The sequence below is a fragment of the Mirounga leonina genome, unplaced genomic scaffold (genome assembly GCF_011800145.1).
Source record: "Mirounga leonina isolate KUSES-001 unplaced genomic scaffold, KU_Mleo_1.0 Mir_200, whole genome shotgun sequence".
Classification (NCBI taxonomy): domain Eukaryota; kingdom Metazoa; phylum Chordata; class Mammalia; order Carnivora; family Phocidae; genus Mirounga; species Mirounga leonina.
The window spans coordinates 12,843,477-12,871,106 of NW_023270503.1; the positions used below are offsets into that span (position 1 = coordinate 12,843,477).

A 27,630-nucleotide genomic window follows, 5' to 3' on the forward strand; every position below is an offset into this window, starting at 1 on the left:
TTTAAGGGGATTTGACTAATATAAATAGGCTAATATTCACTATAAAAAAATTCTACTCTTGGGGTGCTTGGGTGGCTCAGTCATTAGGCGTCTGCCTTTGGCTCAGGTCATGATCCCAGGGTCCTAGGATCAAGCCCTGCATTGGGTTCCCTGCTCAGCGGGGAGCCTGCTTCTCCCTCTCCCATACCCCCTGCTTGTGTTCCCTCTCTCGTTGTGTCTCTCTCTGTCAAATAAATAAATACAACCTTAAAAAAAAAATTCTACTCTGAAGAAAAACACAAAGTTATTTTCAGAGAAGTTAAAAATCAATTCCACCATTTCCCTTGAGATAGTGTTGCTGATTATGCTCTGGGCCAACAGAAGTAATATGGCAATCAACCTTATGAGTCCCCATGGTGATAATTTCACTTTTAAAGCCTTGAATCTGCTATGAGAACAAAAGTAAAATACAAAGGTCAATAAAGTTCTTGTTCTTGCCAAAAACAAGATGAACACAAGAAAATAATTTTAAAATTTTCATAAACCAAAAGTTTTTGTTTTATTAAATATCCAAAGGTTTTATTTGTAGCCATATTCAGGCATGGCTTTTTTCTCTATGGAAAGAGAATGACATGACTACTGGGAGAAAAAGAAGGAAAAAGGCTAATGAAACTTGCTTAAAATTTTGTGATTTTTAAATGTTTCCTCCCCTGATCCCAAAACATTCCTTTAAGAAATATGGGAATTTTTTTAAATTTAAGAATTAAAAATACCTCAGCCATTTATTTTTGTGTTTTTATGTTTGTTTCTCAGGAAGGGTGGGAGCAAGGGTTTGGTTATCTCAGTTTTCACTGTCCAAGGCAAATTATAAATTGTCAACCCTAGATGGCATAATTAGATTTAAACTAGATTTTAATTTTGTTATTTCAAGATATACTTACAACCTACTTTAATAATACTTTTGGCCAAACTATCTTTTAAAAAAAAAAGCGGGAAAAAAAAAGTGTTCTGAGGAGGAAAAAAATGTTTAACTGAGGATAAACCCATTCTAGACCTTTAGAGGTGACATGGATTTTCTTCCTTATCTGTGCTTTGGCCTAAGTGTTTCCAAAAATTCCGACAGCAAGCTGCTGGACTCCTAAATGTTGGGAGTTTAGTATTACAGCCCTTTAAGTTTATATACACAGCCATTTCCCCTGGGTAACCACATGTTATTATCGGGGCTAGATCCAGGTGGGTTTCTGTATCAGATGCTACACTATAACTAGAACTCCACCACATTCTGACCTCAGGCTCTATTCCCGGATCTGGTTTCCCACAGGGTAGCTTAGAATTTCCCTTGGCTTAGAACAGTCTCAAATCCTTAAAATGGCATACAGAGTCCTAAATGATTTGGCTCCTTAATACCTCTCCCAGCCTCTATTCACATGCCATTCTCCCCAACTCACTCACTACCTCAGCTTCTTTCAATTCCTGGAAACTGCTTATCTTCTTTCACAACTTTAGGGCCTTAGCATAGTCTATTCTCTCTTCTGAGAATATTCTTAACCATTCGCTCACCTATATAATTCCCAGCCTTCTTTCTCATGTCAGCTTAAATAGCACTTCCTCACGAAGTCTTTCTTTACCCCCAAAGACTAGGTCAGGATCCTATTTGTTCTACATTCTCATAGTTCTTGTGACTTTTTCTTACAGCCTTTATCACAACTATAATCAACTGTTTATTACTTTAACATCACTCTTCCTTGCTAGACTGTAAGTTCCATGAGACAGGGACTATAATCTGTGTAGTGGATCACTGTGTCACCAGTCTAGTAAAGTACTTGGTACCCAAGGCAGATATTCAAAAAATGGTTGTTTCATTATCCTGAAGTCTTAATGATCTGAATAGTCTTGTAATCTGGCCTTTGATGAGGCCAATCCACTTTATCAAATGTTTGTATGTTTCAATCTCGGTGTAGACAAGATTCAAATCTCATCTCTCTGCCTCCTTCATCTATTTTAGGCAAATCAAAGTAAATGGATATCTGGATGAGAGGTGAAAAGTGTTGCTCAATTTCACTTTCTCTAAGCATCTGAATACCCAGATTCAATCCCACCAAAACATTCTGTTGCACATTCAGGTCCTTTACTAAATTATAGACTTCAGTAGTGTAGAGATAGCATCGTGTTCATTTTTGTACCTACTATATTTAGTACAAATTAGGCTCTTGGTAAAAGCATATTATATGAATGAATGAATGCTACAACACTTAAGATCATCAACGCAATTATGAAAGTGATACAAAAGGAATATATAAGTCTACTTAAAATTATTAAGAATGGTTTCTGTTTCGGAAATCAAGTTCGTCTTGATATACTATAGCCCCTTGCATTCCTGCCTTCATTTATCTACTGATGAATATACACACACTGCTGTCAAAGCAACAAGAATAATGAAGAATCAACATCATTCTCCTTAAAAAGAAATGCCAGATTTAAGCATTCATATATGGCCATCATCTAATAATATTTTGACACTTGAAAACACTGGTTGAATGTGGTTTAATGTGCATTCTGTCTTATTAATGCTGTTATCTTTTGGGGTAAGCAAAGATAACAGCCCTTTTCTGAAATTTATAAAATATCAAGAATGCATGAGAAGGCGGGCGCCTGGGTGGCTCAGTTGGTTAAGTGACTGCCTTCGGCTCAGGTCATGATCCTGGAGTCCCGGGATCGAGTCCCGCATCAGGCTCCCTGCTCGGCAGGGAGCCTGCTTCTGCCTCTGACCCTCCCCCCTCTCATGTGCTCTCTCTCTCTCATTCTCTCTGTCTCAAATAAATAAATAAAATCTTTAAAAAAAAAAAAAAGAATGCATGAGAAGACTATAAATTTATACATGTCTGCTATAAAGTCAATAACATAATTTAACATGCTTGTATTTTTCAATCATGAATGTAATTTTCCAAAATTGATTAAATATACTCAAATAATTCAGTACCTTCAAAGCTAAGAGAAGTTTCCTAAACAAACAAAAATAATAGTTATTGTATGTCAATACTAAGATAGATCACCCTCTGAATTTTAAAGTTTCCAAATAAAATCTATTTTAGTAACTCAACATACTACATCAATAAAGAAAAAAATACAAAATATAAAATTTATTATCTTGTTATTTTAATCACTGTAAGAGCACTTCTGTTATGAATATTACCATCAAATTTTATGAAACCAATTATAAAAATCTAACATACTATCTGAACATCTTTAAAGTACAAAAATTTTTAGCCATTTGCCATTTTTATTATTTTTTTCACAGGGGAGTAAAGGCACAATACCCATGAAAAGAAAATATTTCTATATATTACCAAGCTATACTAGGAAATATAAATAAGATGCAATTTTAAAATCTAAATATTATACCTTATAATGTCTCACAAATTATGACCATGCCACCAATCTGAGATGTAGATGCCTGAATTATAAAGTTGAAGGCTTTTGTAGTTTGTAGATCATACTAATTGGCCAAAGGATTTGCTTTAGACATCCATTAAATGGCAGCCTTGTTATACTGTGACTTAAATGCATTAAAAGAAAACAACTTTTCTTTTAGTTATACTTTTTCACCAACATCTAATCATATAAAGGCCTTGGTTCACTTTCCTCCCCCTCAAATATTATGGTTTAGTGCACAGAAAGTTTTCTTTTTAACTATTACACGATTAAGTATGTCCTTATAGAATGATCAGAAGCATCTGGGAAAGGTGGAAGTGAAAAAAATCCTCACCGGGAATGTTAGCTTAATGCTTGCCCTTCAGAGTGGCCCATTATCAACATTTCATAGTGGGTTTCTTTATTTTCAGGTCCCTGAGGTATGCGCAATAAATTATGACTTGAACTAAACAAGTCACACTTGGCTCCAAAATGAAATTTTCCTACCTCTACTTTCTAGTCCCCAAGGTGGGAAGAGGAAATCCCGGTCACAGCCAAAGAAGTCATATTTTTGGCTCTAACATACATTTTCCTGCTTCTCTAAAAGCCAAACTCTGCAGTTGAGACTACAAGAGTCTTAAGTTAGTATTTTAAACTGTATTTTAATTTTTACTTCCATAATCTGTGTCTCAAATTTAAGAAAAAAACTTTTAGTATCATAAAATTAATGCCATTGCTCTTTTTCCCCACTCAAATCACTTTTCTAACTTGGACACTGATCTTAACCTTAAAATATGAATTCAAATGAAACAAGAGAGAAAACCATGTAGAAATAGATTGTTTCATTTCCAAAAGCTAGAATATTTAAGGTTTTCAATATAAATAACTTCTACTTATTTCTGTATAATAGACTGAGTATTAACATCATCTCATTTTACAGAAAACAAGAATATGGCAATATTAAGTAATAGGTTTATATTTAGTCATTAATTAAATCAACATTTATTTTTATTTTTTAAAAGATCAACATTTATTGAACACCTACTATATTCCAAGGCATTATTTTAATTATAGAGACACAAAGAAACTATCCTAATCCTTGACGTACACCATCTAACATATTATAGAACATATTTATAAGCACTAAAATATAATGAAGGCAGTATAGTATATGCTTTAGGAAGTAATAAAGGACACTGGTAAAGAGGACTATGTAGGTAAATATAAAAGCCAGTATTATTATACTTTTAGTTTGTAATTATTTTTTTCCTATATGATTTAAAGGCAAATGTATAAAACAATAATTATAAATTATGTTAATGGGCATACAATGTATAAAAATGCAATCCAGACAGTAACAATATAAAAAGGGAAGGACAGAGATTAAGGATGTTACTTGTAATCCCCAGGGTAACATTAAGAAAATAACCAAAAAATGTACACAAAAGAAAAGAAGGGGATCAAAATAGTACTCAATGAAAAAATACAAAAAAGAGTAATATTGAAGCAACTGAGGAACAAAAAGCACAGAAAACACACAGAAAACAGCTAAATAGAACTAAGTTCCTCCTTATCAGTAACTACTTGGTAAATAGATTAAACTCTCCAACTATAAGGCAGAATTTGGCTGAATGAATTAAAAAAACATGCTCTAACTATATGGTGTGAACAAGAGACTCATTTCAGATATAAGAAAGATGGACCCTTGGGCGCCTGGGTGGCTCAGATGGTTAAGCGTCTGCCTTCGGCTCAGGTCATGATCCCAGGGTCCTGGGATCGAGTCCCGCATTGGGCTCCCTGCTCCTTGGGAGCCTGCTTCTCTCTCTCTCTCTCTCTCTCTGTCTCTCATGAATAAATAAATAAAATCTTAAAAAAAAAAAATTAAAAAAAAAAAAGAAAGATGGACCCTTATTTTATATCATACCCAAAATTTACTCAAAATGGAACCAAATATCTAAATTTAAGAGCTCAAACTATGAAACTCTTTGAAGAAAATGGGCAAATGTGCAAGGCTTGGATTTGGCAATAGTTTCCTAAATATGACACCAAAAACACAGGCAAAAACAAAAAAATAAAGTGGACTTCATTATCAAACTTTTTATTTCTTTTATATTTTAATTTATAATTATAAATTAAATTAATACATAAATAAATTTAATATATTTATAAATTTGATTTGTATTTTTTATCCCAAATAAATAATTTCAATAACTTATTGGATCATTTATGAATTTTAAGAAATCAGCCATAATAGTGCTCTGATTTATTTCAGGTATTCAGGTATTTCAGGTATTGATGGCTATATTCTGGTCATTTCCAAATGATAAAAGGCCTTCCTGATTATTATAAAAATTACATACCTATACTCTTAAAAGCTTATGAACATCAGTCTTTTGAATGGATGCCTTACAAATATCTTTTAGTTATGAAAAAAGCCAAAACTCCTTTTTGGAGTCTTGACTCTAAGCCCTTTGCCATGTGTGATTGAAACCCACACCTCTCCTATTGCTCCTGACTTTGGGCTTAGGCACGTGACATGCTTTGGCCAATAGGTTAGTAGATATGATATAAGTAGGTCTTTGAAAAGTGCTTGCTCAATCAAGCCTGCCCTCTTATATCTCTGCCAAAGTATAAAACATGGTAACATGTTCTGGCTAGTCTGCTGGTATACAAAGGATGAGATACATGTAGAGCAGAGCTGACCCAGTTGGGCCAAATCTACACTGGTGAAACCATAGCAGGGTGACTGAGCCCAGCAGAAATCAGCAGAGCTGCTCAGCCAACCCCAGCTACTACTCCCCATCAATTGATGTGTGAGTCCTAATAAATGTTGTTTTAATCCACTATATTTTACAACTGTTACACTATATTTACAACTGTTACACAGGAAGTGTTGATCTAGACACTTGGTCTTGGATCACTTTGAAAATCACTCTTTTTTTAAAAAGACTTTATTTATTTATTTGACAGAGAGGCAGGGAGAGAGGGAATACAAGCAAGGGGAGCAGCAGAGGGAGAAGCAGGCCTCCCGTGGAGCAGGGAGCCTGATGCGGGGCTCGATCCCAGGACCCTGGGATCATGACCTGCGCTGAAGGCAGACGCTTAACGACTGAGCCACCCAGGCACCACCGAAAATCACTCTTATTGAGCAAAAGACAATATAAGTTAAAAATAAAATAAATCGATGTCTACCAAAACTTTCTCATTCATTCTGAGTCACCAAAGCATTAAAATATCTAAGGATACCAAAAAACAAACAAACGAACAAAAAAAACATACGATTAACTTTACATAATGACCAAGAACTTCGGCACCTGAAACTAATATTACACTGTATGTTAACTAACTGGAATTTAAATAAAAACTTAAAATCAACAACTTCTGTGATAAACAAAACTTAAGGCTTTGAAGGCCTACCTGTAGATCTTTCACGTTTGGAAAAGGAATCCCTATTGTTATGACAGCACGGGCATTGTCATCTGAGAAATCCAGACCCTCACTCACTTTACCACGACAAACTGCTACCAAGAGGGCTCCATCTTAAACAACAAAAAATAAAGATTTTAAAAAGCACACCCAAAATTCCCTGAAACTGCTTACTGCTGTCATTTTGAAAAGATCTAATTAAGTAATCATAGCAAATTTAAAAGAATCAAAATAAAAACTATGGCAAGATAAAGTTTTAAAACAGACACAAAATTACATTTCTGTGGTACCAAACCAATTTACAAACTGTGTATCTCCCAGATAACCTGAGACTTTAGCTGTGTTTTGAAAACTCAAATTTACCTTATGTAATAGAATGTAAGCATAAAGTACATTATTTGCATCAAAAGGTAGGGTTCATCTGGCTAGTAAGGAAGATATTTGTGCATACTCCATCCACCCTCTTTCACAAAACATTTTAGGTAGTATAAGGAAGACTTTACTAAATATCTTCCTTACCTGAATATATGCTGTTTGTTAAAGTTGAACTGGCATCTCCAAATGAAAATATTCATAGGAGAAGAGCTCCAAATAAAAGAATTTCTTCAACTTATTTTCTTTACATCCAGATTATAAAGTATAATTTTTCTCTTAAGTGCAATTCATTTAAAAAGATAACATAAACAAAATTCTGACAGCACCAACTTACTTTATGATAAAAATTTTTTCATTGGCCATCAAATAATTTTCATTTACCTTTCTCTCCTTTGTACTTGATTGCATCATAGTACACCTGCAGTAATTCATCAAAATCAGTTTTTTCTCCTCCCTGAGGTTCTACAATGACTGTCTTCACCAACTCTAGATTATGCCATAAACCAGTGTAGAGCCAACGTTCTTTTAACTTTTCTAATAACTGAAAAGGAGAAAGAAAAAAATGAACTTGTTATGTGTCCAAATGAACCAAACTTACCTTGGTTTGTTGAAAGAGAATGTGACGACAATGTGACTAAAGCAAGCAAATTAACCTTTCTGCATTTTACTTTTCTCATCTATAAAATGAGAAAAACAAGATCGCTTCTCGGCCTTTTGGCTAAGATCAAGTGGAGAAAAACAAGAATACGTCACAGAGTTGTTATTGGGTTAAATTCATTGACCGATTTAGATAGCTCTGCAAGATGCCTGGCATATAGTAAGAGCTCCATAAAAATGAACCGCCGCTGCTGCTGTTAGCGTTTCCAGTACTGCTAACACTACAGCTGCCGCTGGGGCTGCTACGACTTCTGTGATCGCTATCTTGGGGTTTCAAAAGCAGAAAAAAGTGACTTCTGTCAAAGTTGATAAATTTTAAGTTGTCTCCTTAAACCTAAAGTGAAATTTCTTAATATCCTCACTTAAAGATATATATATATTTTTTTTTTTTTAGGTAGGCTCCATGCCCAGAGTGGAGCCCAATGCAGGGCTTGAACTCATAACCCTGAGATCAAGACCTGAGCTGAGATCAAGAGTCGGACACTTAACTGACTGAGCCACCCGGGCGCACCAACTAAAGATTTTTTATCGAAGATTCTTTAAGATCATTTTACCTAGTCTATAGGCAGCTAAGCCATTTAAAAATTTGATCATCACTGATAAAACTGAATCAAATACATATATAAACAGAGACTCAGGTAGCTAACAAGTAGAAAACATACAAGCACAAGAGAACATTTACAAAAATAACCATGTGCTGGATTATAAAAGGATTTTCAACAAATTTCAAAGAGTATCAGATTAAGCACATATCCTAACAACAATGTAACTTTAGATTAAAAAACAATACAAAGTTAGTGGGGTAAAAAAAACCCAGCAAACAAACTCCACACTGAAGATTATATTCTTAAAGAACACATGGGTTTCATGTCAATTACATCTCAATGAAACTAGAAAAAACAAAGAACACATAGCTAAAAGAGAAAAAACAGAATTCATGAAATCTTTAGATATGAATGGTAAGAAAAGCACCCACAATGCAAAGTAGGGGATTCAGTAAAGTTAGATAGATCCTTATAGTTTAAGACGTATTTATTTTAAAAACATGAAATTGAATGAAGCGTTTTTTAAGAACTAGAAAATCAAATAGTAAATGCAAAGAAAGAAGTTAACAATAAACATAAGAAATGAAATAAAAGGACAAAAGCCAGTACTAGAGATTATTATGATTTAAATTGACCTGTTTTACCCACTCATTCCATGCAGAGTTCTATGCAATGCGGACCAGTTATTATAATGTAGGCAAACAACAGGACGTTACCCCAAATTCTCTAGAGAACAGAAACTAATTTTTATAAGATGGTTTATTTCCTCAGAATTTCAACCTTATCTGATTTTTTTATAAAGATTGTATTTATTTGAAAGAGAGAATGCACACAGGTGGGGGGGAAGGGCAGAGAGAGAGGAAGAGGAGACTCCCTGCTGAGCTCAGAGCCCGACAGGGGCTGATCCCAGGACCCTGAGATCGTGACCTGAGCAGAAATCAAGAGTCCCACACTTAACCGACTGAGCCACCCAGGTGCCCCATCACTCTTACCTTTTTTAGAAATAAACTTAATTGGGCGCCTGGGTGGCTCAGTCGTTAAGCATCTGCCTTCGGCTCAGGTCACGATCCCAGGGTCCTGGGATCGAGTCCCACATCGGGCTCCCTGCTCAGCAGGAAGCCTGCTTCTCCCTCTCCCACTCCCCCTGCTTGTGTTCCTGCTCTCGCTCTCTCTCTGTCAAATAAATAAACAAAATCTTTACAAAAAAAAATAATAATAAACTTAATTAAGATCATAAGATAAAATTTTATCACGGCTATGGTATAAATGTTTGTGCTCCCTCAAAACTCATATGTTGAACTCCTATTCCCCGAAGATGATGGTATTATGAAATGGGCCCTGTGGGAGGTGATTCCGTCATGAGCATGGAGCTTTCAAGAATGAGATGAGTGCTCTTATAAAAGGGATCCCACAGAGCCACCTTGCTCCTTCCACCATATGAGACACAGACAGAAGACCCTGCCTACCAACCAGGAAGAGGGCCGTCATCCAACCTGATCTTGGGGCTTCCAGCCTCCAGCACTGTGAGAAACAAATTTTTGTTGTTTATAAACTACAAAGTCTGTGGCATTTTGTTATAGCAGCTGGAACACACTAAGAAAATCACTAATTGATAAAATACCTCATTGTGTATTATACAGCGATCAAGGTACCCTGATTAATAAAAAGAAAAATTCTCTGTAACACCATGTTACTAGGTTAAAAAAAAAAAAGTAGGGCCATCATTAATCTAAAGTTTTTTTTACTTTGAGTGCCTCAAGGGTTGGCTGTTATAATTTGCTTTTTGAAAAACAGTCTCTCATCAGTGCTAGGAAGTATGAAAACCTTCTAACAAGTATTCAGAGATAAGATAGGACTATTATAAAGTTGACAATGTTCAGAATAGTATACTAATCTCTTTATATTTTTCTACTGAATAAGCAGTTTAGAAGACATAAATATCCTAAGGATGTAAAACCAGGTAAAATGTGTCATGAATTTGCACAATTGTTGATACTTAATGCAATTTAATCCAATGATATACTGTTTTCTGTCATCTGAAAACAGCATTTCATCTTTGATTCCTTGATCTTGAAATAGCAACTGTCAGTACAATATGTTTTTAATATTTAAAATCTTGGAGCACCTGGGTGGCTCAGTTGGTTAAGCAACTGCTTTCAGCTCAGGTCATGATCCTGGAGTCCCAGGATCGAGTCCCGCATTAGGCTCCCTGCTCAGTGGGAAGCCTGCTTCTCTCTCTGACCCTCCCCCCCTTAATGCTCTCTCTCATTCTCTCTCAAATAAATAAATAAAATCTTTAAAAAAAAATCTGGATGGATACCTCTCACTTTACTTGAGGAAGATCATTAAGTTGGTCATTCCAAAATATATTCCATAAAATCTATTTAAGAAGGCAAGTTTGAGAAATAACAAAGAAATTGGTTCAACATACACTTACCCTCAAAGAAATTCTCATTATATAGAAAAGAATTCAGTCTATCTACTGACTTTTTAAATTCTAAGAACTTCAAAAACTTATGGACAATGAAAATAGCCACAGAGGGCGCCTGGGTGGCTCAGTTGGTTAAGCGACTGCCTTCGGCTCAGGTCATGATCCCGGAGTCCCTGGAGCGAGTCCCACATCAGGCTCCCTGCTCGGCAGGGAGTCTGCTTCTCCCTCTGACCCTCCCCCCTCTCATGTGCTCTCTCTCATTCTCTCTCAAATAAATAAATAAAATCTTTAAAAAAAAAAAAAAAAGAAAAAGAAAATAGCCACAGATTTGTAAATAAATCATGACTATTACAATTAAAAAGTAGAATATGCATTATATCAATCACTTCAGGCAACTCTTATGGCAAATACAAAACAAACTGTCATATATTAATAGGTCTTTAAAAAATTATCTACAACAACAACAACCAAAAAAAAGAAATGAGCCAAGATCAATTATTGTGATTAGAATCACAATAAACCCTAATGAATTCAAATGTACTAATTTATGTCTGTTTGTACTCAATAAGTATATGATGTTTACTGAATAAAAAAGATTAAAACAAAAAAAATAGAAATTAAAAAAAATAATCTGCAAAATAAGACTGTTAAAGTTTGTTGATATATCTGAAGGAACTTTAAGCTCTAAAACTCTTTAATTCTATTAAATTTTTAAAACTGAATTGTTGGGATGCTTGGGTGGCTCGGTTAAGCGGTTGCCTTTGGCTCAGGTCATGATCCCAGGGTCTTGGGATCGAGTCCCGCTTTGGGCTCCTTGCTCAGCGGGGAGCCTGCTTCTCCCTCTGCCTGCTGCTTCCCCTGCTTGTGCTCTCTCTCTGACAAATAGATAGATAAAATCTTAAAAAAAAAAAAACTGAATGGCTAGTATATAATATTTACATACAAGATTATAATTCAGAGAACAGGAGAGAACAAAAAGGAGAAAGGTGGAACACTAAAAGACAGGCTATTTTTTTCTAGGTTTGCCTTAGAGCTGAAAAACTTAATTGTTAATGCAAATTTTATAACTAGGACAAAATTTTTTCCCTAAATAGAAACCATTCAAATTTGTTTTAATTGAAAAGGAAGAATTATTTTAATTATCCAATCATAGCTAAGAAGGTATTAAACTATTTTTTCCAGGAAAATTTTATGCACTTTGACACCTATCAGCCTTTCCAAATTGCCATACCATACCATTCATTCATTTATTAGTAGGCTCCATGCCCAGCATTCATTCAGTCATTCATTTATTGGCTACATGCCAGAGTGGAGCCCAACACGGGGCTTGAACTCACGACCTAAGAACAAGACCTGAATTGAAATCGAGTTGGTTGCTTAACAACTGAGCCACCCAGGTGCTGAGGCAGATAAGAGACAAATAATTGATCATAACTAGGAGAGCTCTTAGTCAGAAATTAGAAAAAAAGAAAAAAATTGGCTCTTCAGTTTTATCTATTTTTAATAAGTGTTGGTAAGAATACGGAGAATTGGAACTCTCATATACTGCAGTGAAAATATAAAATGGTGCAGGTGCTTTGAAAAGAAGTCAGACAGTTCTTTAAAAGGTTAAACACAGAGCTACCATTTGACCCAGCAATTACACTCATAATACCCAAGAGAAATGAAAACATGTCTATACAAAAACTTGTACATAAATGTTCATAGCAGCCTTATTCATAATATCCCTAAGCAGAAACAATCCAAATATCTTTCAGTTGACTGATGGATAAGTAAAACATGGTATATTCGTGCAGTGGAATATTATTTGGTCATAAAAATCAAGTACTGATACATGCTCTAACATGGATGAACCCCAAAACAATATACAGTTGACTCTTGAGCAACACAGGTTTTAACTGTGTGGGTCCACTTATAAACAGACTTTTTTTAATACAGTACAATACCATGTATGTATTTTCTCCTTATGATTTTCTCTAGCTTATTGTTAAGAATGCAGTATATAATACATATAACATACAAAATACATGTTAATCAACTGTTTATGTTATCAATAAGGCTTCTGGTCAACAGGAGGCTGTTAGTAGTTAAGTTTTGGGGGAGCCAAAAGTTACACACACACACTTTTGACTGCATAGGGGATTAGTGCATTTTTTAAGGGTCAACTATACCAAGTAAAAGAAGTCAGACACAAAAGACCACGTATTGTATAATTTCATTTATATGTAAGTTCCAGATTAGGCTAATGCATAGAGACATAAAGTAAGTTAGAAGTTGCCTAGGGCTGGGGAAGGGAGAAAGTTAGGGGGAAGATGGGGAGTGATTCTAATGGATATGGAGTGATGAAAATGTTCAAGTAAAGTTGCAGAACTTTGTGAATCAAATAAAAACCAATGAATTTGCACTTTAAATGAGTGAGCTGTATGCAAATTATATCACAATAAAGATGTTACATTGAGAAAATGATAAACAGGATACAGAACTTCCAAACCACTACAGGGAAAAAGGACAAAAACACATATCAATTGAATAAGACAAACAAAAGGGGAAAAGAGGTAAAAGAAAGCCCAAAATAAGGTGGTAGAAAATAAGTCAAAATATGCCCAGAATTAAAGCAAATACAAATGAATTTAACTCATTTATTTATTTATTTTTTTAAAGATTTTATTTATTTATTTGACAGAGACACAGCTAGAGAGGGAACACAGCAGGGGGAGTGGGAGAGGGAGAAGCAGGCTTCCCGCCGAGCAGAGAGCCCGATGTGGGGCTCGATCCCAGGACTCCGGGATCATGACCTGAGCCGAAGGCAGACGCTTAACGACTGAGCCACCCAGGCGCCCCGAATTTAACTCATTTATTAAAACTGAGACACTCAGGTTGTTTGAATAAAAAGGAAGAGAGGTAGGAAGGGAGGCAAGAGGTGGGGAGAGAAAAAGAAATAATCATCTATATGTTGTTGTTCAATAGAGACACTTATAAACCACACAGAAATCTTGAAGATGAACTTATAAAAAAAGAAATGCAAGGCATATACCAAAAGCAATCAGGTATATCACAGTCATAAAAAATAGACTTCAAAGCAAAAAGTTTTATAAGAAACAGATATTCCACATACTTAAAAAGTACATCCACTAAAAAGATGTAACAGTCATGAATCTTTGTGCATAAAACATAGTTTCAAAATATATAAAAGAAAAGCTGACAAGAAATACAAAGATAAACTGATCAATTCCCTAAATACTACAGAGGATTTCGATGTACCTCTCTTAGCTATCTATAGATAAGTTGGACAAAATTAGTAAGGATAAAGAAGATTGACGTTTATAAGTTCATCAACCTTGCTCTAGGGGCACCTGGGTAGCTCAGTCAGTTAAGTGTGTGACTTCAGCTCAGGTCATGATCTCAGGGTCGTGGGATGAAGCTCAAGATTTTCTCTCTCCCTCTCCATCTGCCCCTCCACCGCTCGCTTGCTCACTCTCTCAAAAAAAAAAGAATCATCAACCTTGCTCTAATATGTAGGGAACTTGGTGTTGAATGGAAAATAATGATTCTTTTCAAATATGGAAAAATATACATAAAAACGTATCAATAAATTTTTTAAGTTTGGAATCATACAGATTCATTGGAAATGAATATTAACAGAAAGGCCTTCTATACCAGAACAAAAAAAGATTTATACAGAAATAGGAAAAATATTTTCCAGTTTTTTGGGGAACAATTTCTAGGTTCAAGAGGGAAATAAAATGGAAAAGAATTACTTAAAAACATTTTGACCATGCTAGGTTTGTTCTGTATAAATTTTATTTTTTTAAAAGACTTTATTTGTCAGAGCAAGAGAGAGAGAGAGCACAAGCAGGGGAGCGGCAGGCAAAGGGAGAAGCAGGCTCCCTGCTGAGCAAGGACCCCCCCCCCCCATGCGGGACTTGATCCCAGAACCCTCTTGAGATCATGACCTGAGCTGAAGGCAGCTGCTTAACCAACTGAGCCACCCAGGCGTCCCTCTTTTCTGTATAAATTTTAAATCAGCGGGGCGCCTGGGTGGTTCAGTGGTTAGGCGTCTGCCTTCAGCTCAGGTCATGATGATCCCAGGGTCCTGGGATCGAGCCCCGTGTCGGGCTCCCTGCTCAGTGGGAAGCCTGCTTCTCCCTCTCCTTCTCCCCCTGCTTGTGATCCTGCTCTCGCTGTGTTTCTGTCAGATAAATAAATAAAATCTTAAAAAAAAAAAAAACCTTTTAAATCAGCATCTCAATTTCTACAAAAATGTCAACAGCAGCATTATTTAAACAGCAGAACATAAAAAGACTAGAAACAACCAAAAATATTTACTAAACGTAATATGTCAATTGTCTCATATTCATACAATGGATTATGATAAGCAATAAAAATAACTTCTACCATGGATTATTGAAAAAAAGCAAATGGCAAAAAATGATATACAATATCATGGCATTTTAAAAAACTCAAAAAAAAGCAAAATCAAGTAACAATGTTAGGAATATATATGTATTAGGGAATATGTATGCACATGGTAAATTTTTTAAAAAATGAATGACTTCAGGACAATGATTAACACCACCCACGTAACTATAAAAGTAATATTTGGTTCTTAAGTGACAGTTTTGATGTTTTCATTTTATTAGTTTATTAATATTAATATTTCATAACTCACATATATATTACATGTGCTCTTATGTAAGTATGAAATATTACATAATGATTGTGAAAATGGAGCAGGATATATTTCTTTTGAATGTTTTTAGTAATATCAGGGCAGTGGGGATAGAGGGTGGAGATAGTAAAACAACAATAAACATATTTAGCTCATACAATGCGCCAGAAACATCAAAAAATCTAAGGATAAAGCAGGGAACATCATAGAAAAGATAGCTGCCTTCATGGCACTTACATTCTAATGAGAGAACATTACATTCCTAAAGATGCAGAATAAATATGGCCTGAAAACTCCAAAATTTGTATCTACCTACAGCCCAGTTTGCTCCTTTATGTGCTATATTCGTAAGCCTAGTCAAATTCACCAGTTAGATATCTAAAGGCACCTGAAATGTCTCATATGAGACCAAATTTATAACATTCCAGTGTTTGTTATTTCAATAAAGGGTATCACCATTCACTGAGTTGCCTTTGCTAGAACACTGAGTCATCCTTAACAATTCCCTCTCCCCCTCATTGCCCATGTACAATCTATTACCAACCCTCTTAATTTTTGTTTTCCAACTGTCTTTCCATATCCAAAGCCACCACCCCAGTCCAAGCTATTAAAATCTCTTGAAAAACTACTCCAATAATCTCCTAACTGGATTCCCCATTTCTCATCTATCACTCTTACATCTTTACATTTCAGCCAGAGAATATTTTCAAAACACTAATTTTACCACATCATCCACTCACATCTCCACTTAAAAAATTCAGTAAGTGTGCATCAACAAACCCTCCTTTCCCTCATGGAAACACCGATTCACCAACAACACAGGGAGCCATTACTTTTGTGAGAAATCTGGAAAACAGTTAAGAGGCTCCTGTCCCTAGATGAGTATGAAACCAGCTGCACAGAAGGCAGGAGAAGTCGTGGCACCACTTGCCTTAGTCCCTCTCCCCCGCTCAGCATGGTGTGACTCAGGGAAAATTTCCAACCCCTGGCTTTTCCCTGAGGAGGGAAAGAGAAGGCTGAAACATACGTCCAATCTACAGACTATTTGGGGACGTACCTAGGAGACTGGTTTCTGTCTTGCCTAAATCTAAGCACTGACAGGAAATGGTGCTGAGATGGGGGCTACTGAGCACAAAGGCTAAAGTTAAGACTAGAATGCATTCACTCACCGTAGTCTTTCCCCCTGGCTCAGGTCTTAATTAGGGGGAGAAAATCCCCAACTCCCAATTTCTGCAGGGAAACTGTTGGACTGTGTATCCAATGTTGCACTTTTTCAGGAAGCCGCCTGAAGGACTGGTGGTTTCTGTGTCACCTGTCTCAGAGCACTGACAAGACCCAGCATACCCTAGATGCCAGGGGGCCACTGAAACAAAAGACAGCTAGGTAGCTTGGTGCTACTCCAGAGGACTAGCGGTATAGCAGACAAACCAATATAGCTTGGTGGTCTCTACCCTGGATGGGGAGAAGAGTGGACAACAACATTCAGCTTGGCACTGACTGAGGGACTGGTTTCTGTCTTGCCTGACTCAGAGAGTTGATGGGACCTGACATACTCTAAAGGCCTGGGAGCTGCTGAAAACAAAAGAGAGCTAGACGGTTTATAGCACTCCAGAGAACCTGTAGTACCACAGACAAAAACCAGAGGGAGCAAGTGACTACGAGCTCTTTAAAAAAAAAAAAAATTGGAAAATCCCTCTAATTAGGAATTTACACATACAAGTCTAGAGAAGACACATCCACAGGAAAGGTTTTGGAGGTCCCCAGAATCTGTAGCTACAAAGCCAGTCCATAAAAGACTGGTTTTTTTTTCAATATGGGTAGATAAAAAGGAACAAAATAAACTCCAAGAATCAACTATAAAGAAATGGAGGTATATGAATTACCTGACAAAGAATTCAAAATAACCATCATAGATTCCACAAGCTCAGGAAAATGAACATAAGCAAATTGAGAATTTTAAAAGAGAGAGAAAATATAAAAGAGAACCAAACAGAAATTTTGGAGCTGAATAATAACTGAACTGAAAAATTCACTTTAAGAGATTCAGTAGCAGACTTAACCAAAATAAAGAATCCATGAACTTGAAGACAGGTTATTAAAAATTATCCAGAGAAGTAAAAAGGAAAAAGAATGAAAAAGAGTGAATAAGGCCTAGGGTATGTATAGGACACCATCAAGCAGATAAGGATACACATATGGGGCTCCCAGAAGGAGAAAAAAGTGAGAAGGGGGCACAAAGTTTATTTAAAGAATAGCCAACAGGCGCCTGGATGGCTCAGTTGGTTAAGTGTCTGCTTTCAGCTCAGGTCATGACCCAGGGTCCTGGGATCAAGCCCCGCGTCGGGCTCCCTGCTCAGCGGGAAGCCTGCTTCTCCCTCTCCTTCTGCTGCTCCCCCTGCTTGTGCTCTTTCTCTCTTTCAAGTAAATAAATAAAATCTTTTTTAAAAATTTAAAAAATAAATAAAGAATAGCCAAAAACTTCCCAAATCATAGGTGAAGGTGGAGAACAGACACCCAGCTTTAAGAAGCCAACAGACACCAAATAGGATGAAATCAAAGGAGGTCACACTGATACACATTATAAATAAATGTGTCAAGAGTCAAAGACAAAAAGAATTTTGAAAGCAGCAAAAGCAAAGCAAGAACCCCCATAAAACGATGAGTGAATTTCTCAGCAGAAATCTTGCAGGCCAGTAGAATGCTATATATGAAAGAAAAGAAAACTACCAACCAAGAACACTATATTCAGTAAAAAATGAAGGTGAGCTAAAGACTTCCCTAGAATAAGCAAAACTGAGGGAGTTCATTGCCACTAGACCTGCCTTATAAGAAATGTTAAAGAGAAGTCCTTCAAGTTGAAATAAAGGTGCAGACAACAACACAAAACCATAAAAAATGAATTTTCAGTGAATAACTGTTAAAGAGACAAAGATATACTGAAAAAAGTGTTAACTCATGAAGATGTGATTATAAACATAAATATCTAAGAAGAGAGCCCCAAAACATTATGAAACAAAAATGGACAAAATAGAGAAATGAACAGTTCTACAATAACAGTAAGAGACTTCAATACCCCAATTTCAGTAATGAACAAAACAACCATACAGAAGTTCAATAAAGAAAAAGATGATTTGAAAAACACTATCGGGTGCCTGAGTGGCTCAGTAGGTTAAGCATCTGAGTCCTGAATTCGGCTCAGGTCACAATCTCAGCCTTGAGAGATTGAGCCCCACATTGGGCTCTGTGCTCAGCGGGGAGTCTGCTTGGGATTCTTGCTCTCCCTCTCCCTCTGCCCCTCCCCACTGCACTCTCTCCCTCTCTAAAATAAATCAATCAATCTTAAAAAAAAAAGAAAAAGAAAAATACCATAAACAAACTGACCTAACAGATATATATGGAAAACTCAACCCAACAAAGTACAATACACGTTCTTCTCAAGTACACATGGAACATCCTCTAGAACAGACCATAGACAGACCACAACACAAGTCATAATAAACTTTAAAAGGATTGAGTAGTTTTTCTGACAACCATGGAATGAAACTAGAAATCAGTAACTGAAAGAAATTGAAAAATACGCACATACGTGGAGACTGAATAATTCACTCTTAAACAACCACTAGATCAAACTAGAAATCACAAAGGAAATTAGAAAATATCTTCAGACACATGAAAACAAAAATACAAACATATCAAAACTTATGATATAGCAACAGTGCTATAAAAGATATTTATAGCTATAAATGCATACATTAAAAATAGCTCAAATTAATCTTTTTTTTAAAAAAGATTTTATTTATTTATTTGACAGAGAGAGACACAGCAAGAGAGGGAACACAAGCAGGGGGGGGTGGGAGAGGGAGAAGCAGGTTTCCCGAGGAGCAGGGAGGCCAATGCAGGACTCAGTCCCGGGACCTTGGGATTATGACCTGAGCTGAAGGCAGATGCTTAACAACTGAGCCACCCGGGCGCCCTCAAATTAATCTTAACTGTACATCTTAAGAAACTGGAAAATAGCAAATTAAACCAAAAACTAGCAGAAGGAAAGAAAAAAATAAAGAATAGAGCAAAACCACACAAAATAGAGAATAGAAAATACAGAGAAATGAAAGTTGGTTCTTTGAAAATCAATAAAATTGACAAATCTTTGACTAAGGGAAAAATGAAGACTCAATGAATGATTAAAAACCACAAAAGAAAGTGGAGACATAACTACCAACTCTGGAAATAAAAAGGATTATAAGACCATACTATGAACAATTGTATACCACCAAATTGGATAATCTGGATGTAATGAATAAATGTTTAGAAACACATAATCTACAAAAACTGAACCATGAATAAAATCTAAATAAACCTATAATAAGTAAGGAGATTGAATCAATAATCAAAAACCTCCAACAAAAAAAAAGCTCTGGATCAGACATCTTTACTGGTGAATTCCACCATTTAAAGAAGAATTAATATATAAAAAAAGGAATATCAATCCTCCTCTCTCTCCCAAAAAAGTGAAGAGGAAAGAACACTTCCTAACTCATTCTAGAGGCTAGCATTACTTTGATACCAAAGGTAGACAAAGATATCACAAGCAAAGACAACTACAGACAAATATCCCTTATAAATATTGATGCAAAAATCCTCAACAAATACTAGCAAATAAAATTCAGCAACATTCTAAAAGTATTATAGAGGCACCTCGGTGGCTCATTAGGTTAAGTGTCTGCCTTCAGCTCAGGTCATGATCTCTGGGTCCTGGGATCGAGCTCCCTACTCAGTGGGAAGTCTGCTTTTCCCTCTCCCCGCTCTTGCTTTCTGTCTCATTTTCTCTCTCTCTCTCAAACAGAAACTTAAAAAATTCTTAAAAAATAAAACAGAATAAGATAAAAGTATTATATATCATGATCAATTGGGATTTACCCCTGGAACACAAGGGTTGTTTAACACATAAAAATCAATCAATATAATTCACTACACTAATAGAATGGAGGAACAAAAGGTACATGATCTTCTCAATTGAGGCAGAAAAGCATTTGACAAAATTTAACACCTTTTCATGATAAAAACACTCAAACTAGGAAAGGAAGAAAATTTCCTAGGCATATTAAAGGTCTTTTATGAAATGCTCACACCTAACATGATACTCAGTGGTGAACAACACAAATCTTTCCCCCTAAAAACAGAAACAAGATAAGGATGTCCAACTTTGCCACTTCAATTAAACAGAGGAATTAGGCAAGAAAAAGAAAGAAAAGGTATCCAAATTGGAAAAAAAAGAAGTAAAACTATCTTTGTTCACAGATAACATGGTCTTATATCTAGAAAACCCGAAAGAATACACATCAACTCCCTCCTCCAAAAAAGGCCTGTTACAGCTAATAAATGAAATGAGCAAAGTTGTACGATATAAATGCAAAATTTGGTTTCATTTCTATACACTAGCAATAAACAACCATAAAAGGAAATGACGAAAATAATTCCATTCACAATAGTATCAGAAAGAGTGCTCACTTCAGCAACACATACATAATAGCATCAAAAAGAACAAAACACTTAGGGATAAATTTAACCAAAGGGTGAAAGACTTGTATACCAAAAACTACAAAACACTGCTGAAATTAAAGCAACATAAATATATGAAAAAACATGCCATGTTCATGGATTGGAAGACTTAATATTGTTAACCAACTGAGCCACCCAGGCGCCCCTATGATTCCATTTTTATGAGATACCCAGAATAGACAAATTCATAGAGAAAGTAAGTAGGATTTGCCAGGGCCTGGGGAGAAAAGAAAATGAAGAGAAAAGAAAATGAAGCAACAGCAATCAGTGTGATACTGGCCTAAGGACAGATATATAAACCAATGGAATAGAAAAGAGAGCCCAGAAATAAGCCCTTGCATTGATTTTTTTTTTTTTTCCCCAATCAGGATACTAAGACCATTGTTAATTGATTTCCAATCAGGATACTAAGACCATTCAAAGGGGAATGGACAGTCTTCTCAACAAATGATGTTGGGAAAACTGGATATCTACATACAAAAAAATGAAGTTAGGACTTGCCTACACCATTTAAGTAACTGAAAATTACCAAAAACCTAAATGTAAGACCTAAAACTATAAAACTATTACATGAAAACATAGGGCAAAATCTTCCGATACTGGATTTAACCATGATTTCTTAGATATGACATCAAAACCATAGGTAACAAAAGAAAAATAGGAGAGGAACTGAACTTCTCTAAATTTATTTATTTATTTATTTTTAAAAAGATTTTATTTATTTATTTGAGAGAGAGAATGAGAGAGAGCAGGGTCAGAGGGAGAAGCAGACTCCCTGCAGAGCAGGGAGCCCGATGCGGGACTCGATCCCGGGACTCCAGGATCATGACCTGAGCTGAAGGCAGTTGCTTAACCAACTGAGCCACCCAGGCGCCCTGAACTTCTCTAAATTTAAAACTTTCGTGCATCAAAGGATACCATCAAGAAAGTGAAAAGGTAATCCACAAATAGGAGAAAATATTTGCAACTCATTTATTTCATGAGATTAATATCCAGACAATATAAAGAACTCCTACAACTCAAAAACAATCCAATTCAAAAATGGGCAAAGAACTTGAATAGACATTTCTCCAAAGAAGATACACAAAGGACGAATAAGCCTATGAAAAGATGCACAACTTCACTAATCATTAGGGAAATGCAAATCAGAACTACAATGAGACACTACCTCACATACATTAGGATGGCTACTATAAAACAAACACACACCTCAGAAAATAGGTGTTGGCAAGGCTGCAGAGAAATTGTTATCTTTGTACATTACTGGTGGGAATGTAAAGTGATACAGCCTCTGTGGAAAAATTTGGCAGTTCCTCAAAAAGCTTATAAACATAAAATTACCATATGATTCAGCAATTCCACTCCTGAGTATATCGCCAAAAGAAGTGAAGGCAAAAACTCAAATGGACAGTTGTACAACAAAGTTCATAGAAGCATTATTCACAATAGTTGTAAGGTGGAAACAACCCAAACACCCATCAATAGATGAATGGATGAACAAAGTAGTATATATATGCAATGGAATATTCAGTCATAAAAAGGAATGAAATTGTGATACATGTTACAATGTAGATAAACCTTGAAAACATGGAAAGTGAAATAAGGCAAATGCAAAAGGACAAATGATTCCTTTTTTTTTTTTTTTAAGATTTTATTTATTTGAGAGAGAGAGAGACACAGAGAGCATGAGCAGGTGGAAGGGGCAGAGGCAGAGGGAGAAGCAGACTCCCCTGCTGAGCAGGGAGCCTGATGTGGAGCTCAATCCCAGGACCCTGGGATCATGACCTGAGCCGAAGGCAGATGGTTAACCAACTGAGCCACCCAGGTGCCCCTATGATTCCATTTTTATGAGATACCCAGAATAGACAAATTCATAGAGAAAGTAAGTAGGATTTGCCAGGGCCTGGGGAGAAAAGAAAATGAAGAGTTATAGTTTAACAGATACAGAATTTCTAGATTTGGGGTGAAAACATTTTGGAAATAGTAGTGACAGCTGTACGATATTGTAATATGTACTTAATGACATGGAATTGTATACTTTAAAAATGGTTAAACAGCAAATTTTATGTTTTTTTACCACCCTTTTAAAAATTGAAAAAAATAAACCCACACACGCACAAAAACAAATACTATACAGTAGTGTAAATGAATAAATTGTAACACGTGTTAACAAGGATGAACATAAATCTATAGATGTTGAGTTTAAAAAAGCAAATTACTGGGCTGCTTGGGTGGCTCAGTCGGTTAAGTGTCTGACTCTTGATTTTGGCTCAGGTCATGATCTCAGGGTAGTGAGACTGAGCCCCACATCCAGCTCCACACTTAACAGGCAGTCTGCTTGAGATTCTCTCTTTCCCTCTCCCCTTCACCACCTCCCCCTGCTCATATACAAACACACTCTCTCTAAAATAAATAATAAAAAACAAATCAGACAGATAACAAATGCTTTCATTCATATGAAGTTCAAAAACTATATTATTTAAGCATATTTATACACATATATATGCTATTTAAAAATGCAAAACTATTATCTCTTAAGATGGAAGAATATGATTGTGAAGGAGTATGTGGGTTCTTCTAATGTAAGAGTAACGTTCTCTTTCTTAAGTTGGTGGTGGATATGTCAATGTCAATTTTATTACTTAAGATGCACACATTAGTTTTATACACTTCGTTGGAAGGCAAAGGCCCAGCCAAGGATTATACAGGGAAATGCACTTTACTGAAATCAACTGCAGTATTCTTTATTAAATGGCCTATACGTTTATAGCTCCTTAAATGCTCTCTGAATCAGCCTAACATCATACTCATTCCTTCATTAATCAAAATAAATTGAATAAACTCAATAGGTTTTCACTTTATATTTACATTAAGGCATGATTTCACCTTTTTGAAAATTACACTGTAGAGAAAGAAAAGTGAGCAAATCATAAAAATATTTAAATTTTCAAATAAATAAAATTTAAAATGAATAAAAATAAAAATATTTAAGATTTAAAATGAATATTTAAAATTTTAAATGAAATATAAGATTAGATATGACAGGGAAGGGAGAAAGGTTCATAGATAACCCCGATTATATGATTAGTCCAAATACAGATTGCGGTACCATTCACTCATAATGGCAACACTGGAAAAGCACCAAGATTGGGAGGAAAGATCACAAGTTTGTTGCCTTTGAGATACTCATATTGATATGGTATGTATGATGTTGTGATTTATAAGATTTATAAGAAACATACATTTGGTCTTTATCCCTGTTCCTGGCACAGAGCTCCTGAAATCCTTGGAATTTCCTGAGTAATAAGAACTATAGGGGCATCTTTTGTTCCAGTTCCTGAAATAGCTCCAGAGCTGTAAAAGTGAAAATTATTTATTCATAACAAGCCTCTTCAACCACACCTGAGTATATATTAATTAGGTGACTTTTGGCAGCCCCCAGGTAACCTAAGGATGGTGGCTGGTTGTAAGGGGAACCAACCATGTGATTAGAGGGTTGGTACTTTCAGCCTACACCCCCAACCTCCAGGAAGGGGCTAGAAGTTGAATCAATTGCCAGTAGTGAATCTTTTAATCAACCATGCCTATATTAATAAAGCCTGCATAAAAACGCAAAAGGATCGAGTTCAGAGAGATTCTAGGCTGGTGAGTGCATCCACATGCTGCAGGGTGGTATACCCCAGTTCCATGCGAACAGACACTCCTGTGCTTCGGACCTTTCTAGATCTCACCTCATATACCTTTTCATCTGTCTATTCATCTGTATCCTTTATAATAAACTGGTAAACCTAAGTAAATGTTTCTCTGAGTTCTGTGAATCACTCTAGCAAATTAATCAAACCTGAAGAGGGGGTGGTGGGTACCTCCAATTTACAGCCAGTCATTCAGAAACACAGGTAAACAATCTGGACCTGAGACTGGTGTCAGAATGGGGGCAATCTTGTGGGACTGAACCTTTAACCTGCGGGATCTGATGCTCTATCTCTAGGCAGACAGTGTCAGTATTAAGTTAAACTATAGGACAACCACACATCTGGTGTCAGAAGTAAAGGTATATTGTGGCAAATTTCTGAGAGGAGGCACACAAGAAGTTTTTTCTTTGGAGTGTGGTACTTAGAGGAAAACTGAATTGAATGCGAAATTGGGAAACCAAGACAACAGATGTAACTAGAAGAGTGAACACAGATGTGATTGACTAGCAGTACAGTACAGATAAAGAAAACAGCCCAGCAAGAAAACCTTACTCCCTCCCTATCATACTGCACATCCAATTCATCAGCAAATCCTGCTGGCACTACTTTCAATCATATCTAGACTGCAAACACTGCTACCACAGTGGTCCAAGCCACTATCCCTCATATGTCATTACAGTACACTCCTACACAGCCACCTTGCTTCTTCCTATGCTGTCTACAGTCCATTTTCTATACAGCAGCCAGTATAATCCTTTAAAAATTAAGTCTAAAGCCTATTCCAATGGCTTCCTATTGCATTTAGAATAAAACCTAAATCCTTACTGTGGCATGATTTTACTGCAGCTACTTCTCTAACCTCATCCTACTATTCCTCTCACCTCACCCCAACTCTGCTTCAACCACAGTAGCCTTCTGGGTTCTCTACCTCAAGGTTCCCTCTGTCTAAACATTCTTCCCCCAGATCACAATGGTTTGCTTCCTCTCCTTTTAGGCCTTCACTCGATGTCACCTCTGACAGGCCATGCAGAACCATCCAATTAAAATTCTAAACCAGGGGCGCCTGGGTGGCTCAGTTGTTAAGTGTCTGCCTTCGGCTCAGGTCATGATCCCAGGGTCCTGGGATCGAGTCCCACATCGGGCTCCTGCTCAGCAGAAAGGCTGTTTCTCCCTCTCCCACTCCCCCTGCTTGTGTTCCCTCTCTCGCTACCTCTCTATCAAATAAGCAAATAAAATCTTAAAAATAAATAAATAAAATAAAATAAAATTCTAAACCATTTCCCCCCACTCCCCTAGGAGTCTCATCTCCCGCTTCTTTGCATTATTTTTCTACATAGCACTTACCATTATCCGTACTGGTCCACTCAGGCTACTATAAGAAAATATCACATAATCATTCTGCAATAGATATGTAGAATCAAATCACATTTACATGTTACGTCAACAATATCTCAACAAAGCTAGAAAAAAATACCACAGACAGGGTGGCTTAAACAGAAATTTATTTCTCAGGCGCCTGGGTGGCTCAGTCAGTTAAGCGTTTGCCTGGTCATAATCTCAGGGTCCTGGGATCGAGCCCAATGTCGGACTCCCTGCTCAATGGGGAGCCTGCTTTTCCCTCTCCCTCTCCTGCTCCCCCTGCTTATGTTCTCTCTCTCTCTCTCTGTTAAATAAATAAATAAAATATTGGGAAAAAAAGAAATTGATTTCTCAGTTCTGGTTGCTGGGAGTTTCAAGATCAAGGTGTTGCCTGACACAGTTCCTGGTGAGGCTCTCTTCTAGATGTCACAGGCAGACATCTCCTCAATGAGTCAGCACATCACTTTTCCTCAGTGCTCACATTGTACAGAAGACAGCAAGATTTCTGGTATCTCTTCTTATAAGAACACTAATACTATTGGGTCAGGGCCCCACCCTTATGACCTCATTTAACCTTAATTACTTCCTTAGAGACCCTATCTCCAAATACAGGAGGGTAGGGCTTCAATATATGAATTTGGGGGGTGGGAGTTGGAGGGGATTGACCCAAACATCCAGTCCATGACACCATCTAATATACTACTATCTTTCTATGTGTCTGGTTTATTTTCTTTCTGTCTCTATCCCTGGAATATAACCTCTATAAGAACAATGATTTTTTTTTTTTAAGATTTTATTTATTTGAGAGAGAGAGAGTGCACATGAGCATGAGGGAGGGGCAGAGAGAGAGTGAGAAGCAGACTTCCTGCTGCCCAGGACCCTGAGACTGTGACCTGAGCCAAAGGCAAACACTTAACCAACTGAGCTACCCAGGCACCCCAGGACAAAGATTTTTTGTTTTGCTCACTGCTGATTGTCCAGTACCTAGAATAGTACCTGACACATAGCAAGTACTCAATAAAGAATTTGTTGAATGAATTTAATAAATGAATGAAAAAGGAAGGGCCAAAATAATGGAAGGTCAGAGAGGAGAGTAAGAAGGGGGGAAAATTTTTTGTACAATTGGTACCAAAAGTCCTTAATAAAAGAGTATTCAAGTGATTTGTAAGATGTCAATAAAGATGAAGGGGAAAGGATGATATATATCAATTAAAAGACATGAGCTCAGAGACTAGAACTTCTGTTGGTGAGTTTTTTTTCTCTCTCTCTCTCTCGCCCAACCCCCTTCCCCTCCTTCCCGTCCCATCCCTCCTTCAGGAAAAATGGAGAGGTAAAGGTTTAGAAAGAGCACTGAAGAGTAAATAGGATACCAAACATGAGTTACTACAGAGAAAACAGCCATAACATGAAAGAGTTAATGAAGAAATGATATATCCTCTAGTTATATGCATATAACTTTCAATTCAGATAAGGAAGTACAAGGAACACTATGAAAAAGGGAGAATTTGGTAATTGTGAGACAACATT

The 27,630-nt window shown here is 36.5% G+C and overlaps 1 protein-coding gene across 1 annotated transcript in view; it reads right to left on the bottom strand.

Moving 5' to 3' along the window:
• The window catches only part of BRIP1 (BRCA1 interacting protein C-terminal helicase 1), a 188,171-nt gene that overhangs the window by 39,245 nt on the left and 121,296 nt on the right, over nucleotides 1–27,630 (bottom strand). The window contains exons 14-15 of the mRNA XM_035026682.1: nucleotides 7,573–7,732; nucleotides 6,808–6,929 (exon numbers count right to left, since the gene is read on the bottom strand). Of these exons, the coding sequence (XP_034882573.1) occupies nucleotides 6,808–6,929; nucleotides 7,573–7,732 (282 nt within the window). The remainder of the gene's footprint in view (nucleotides 1–6,807; nucleotides 6,930–7,572; nucleotides 7,733–27,630) is intronic.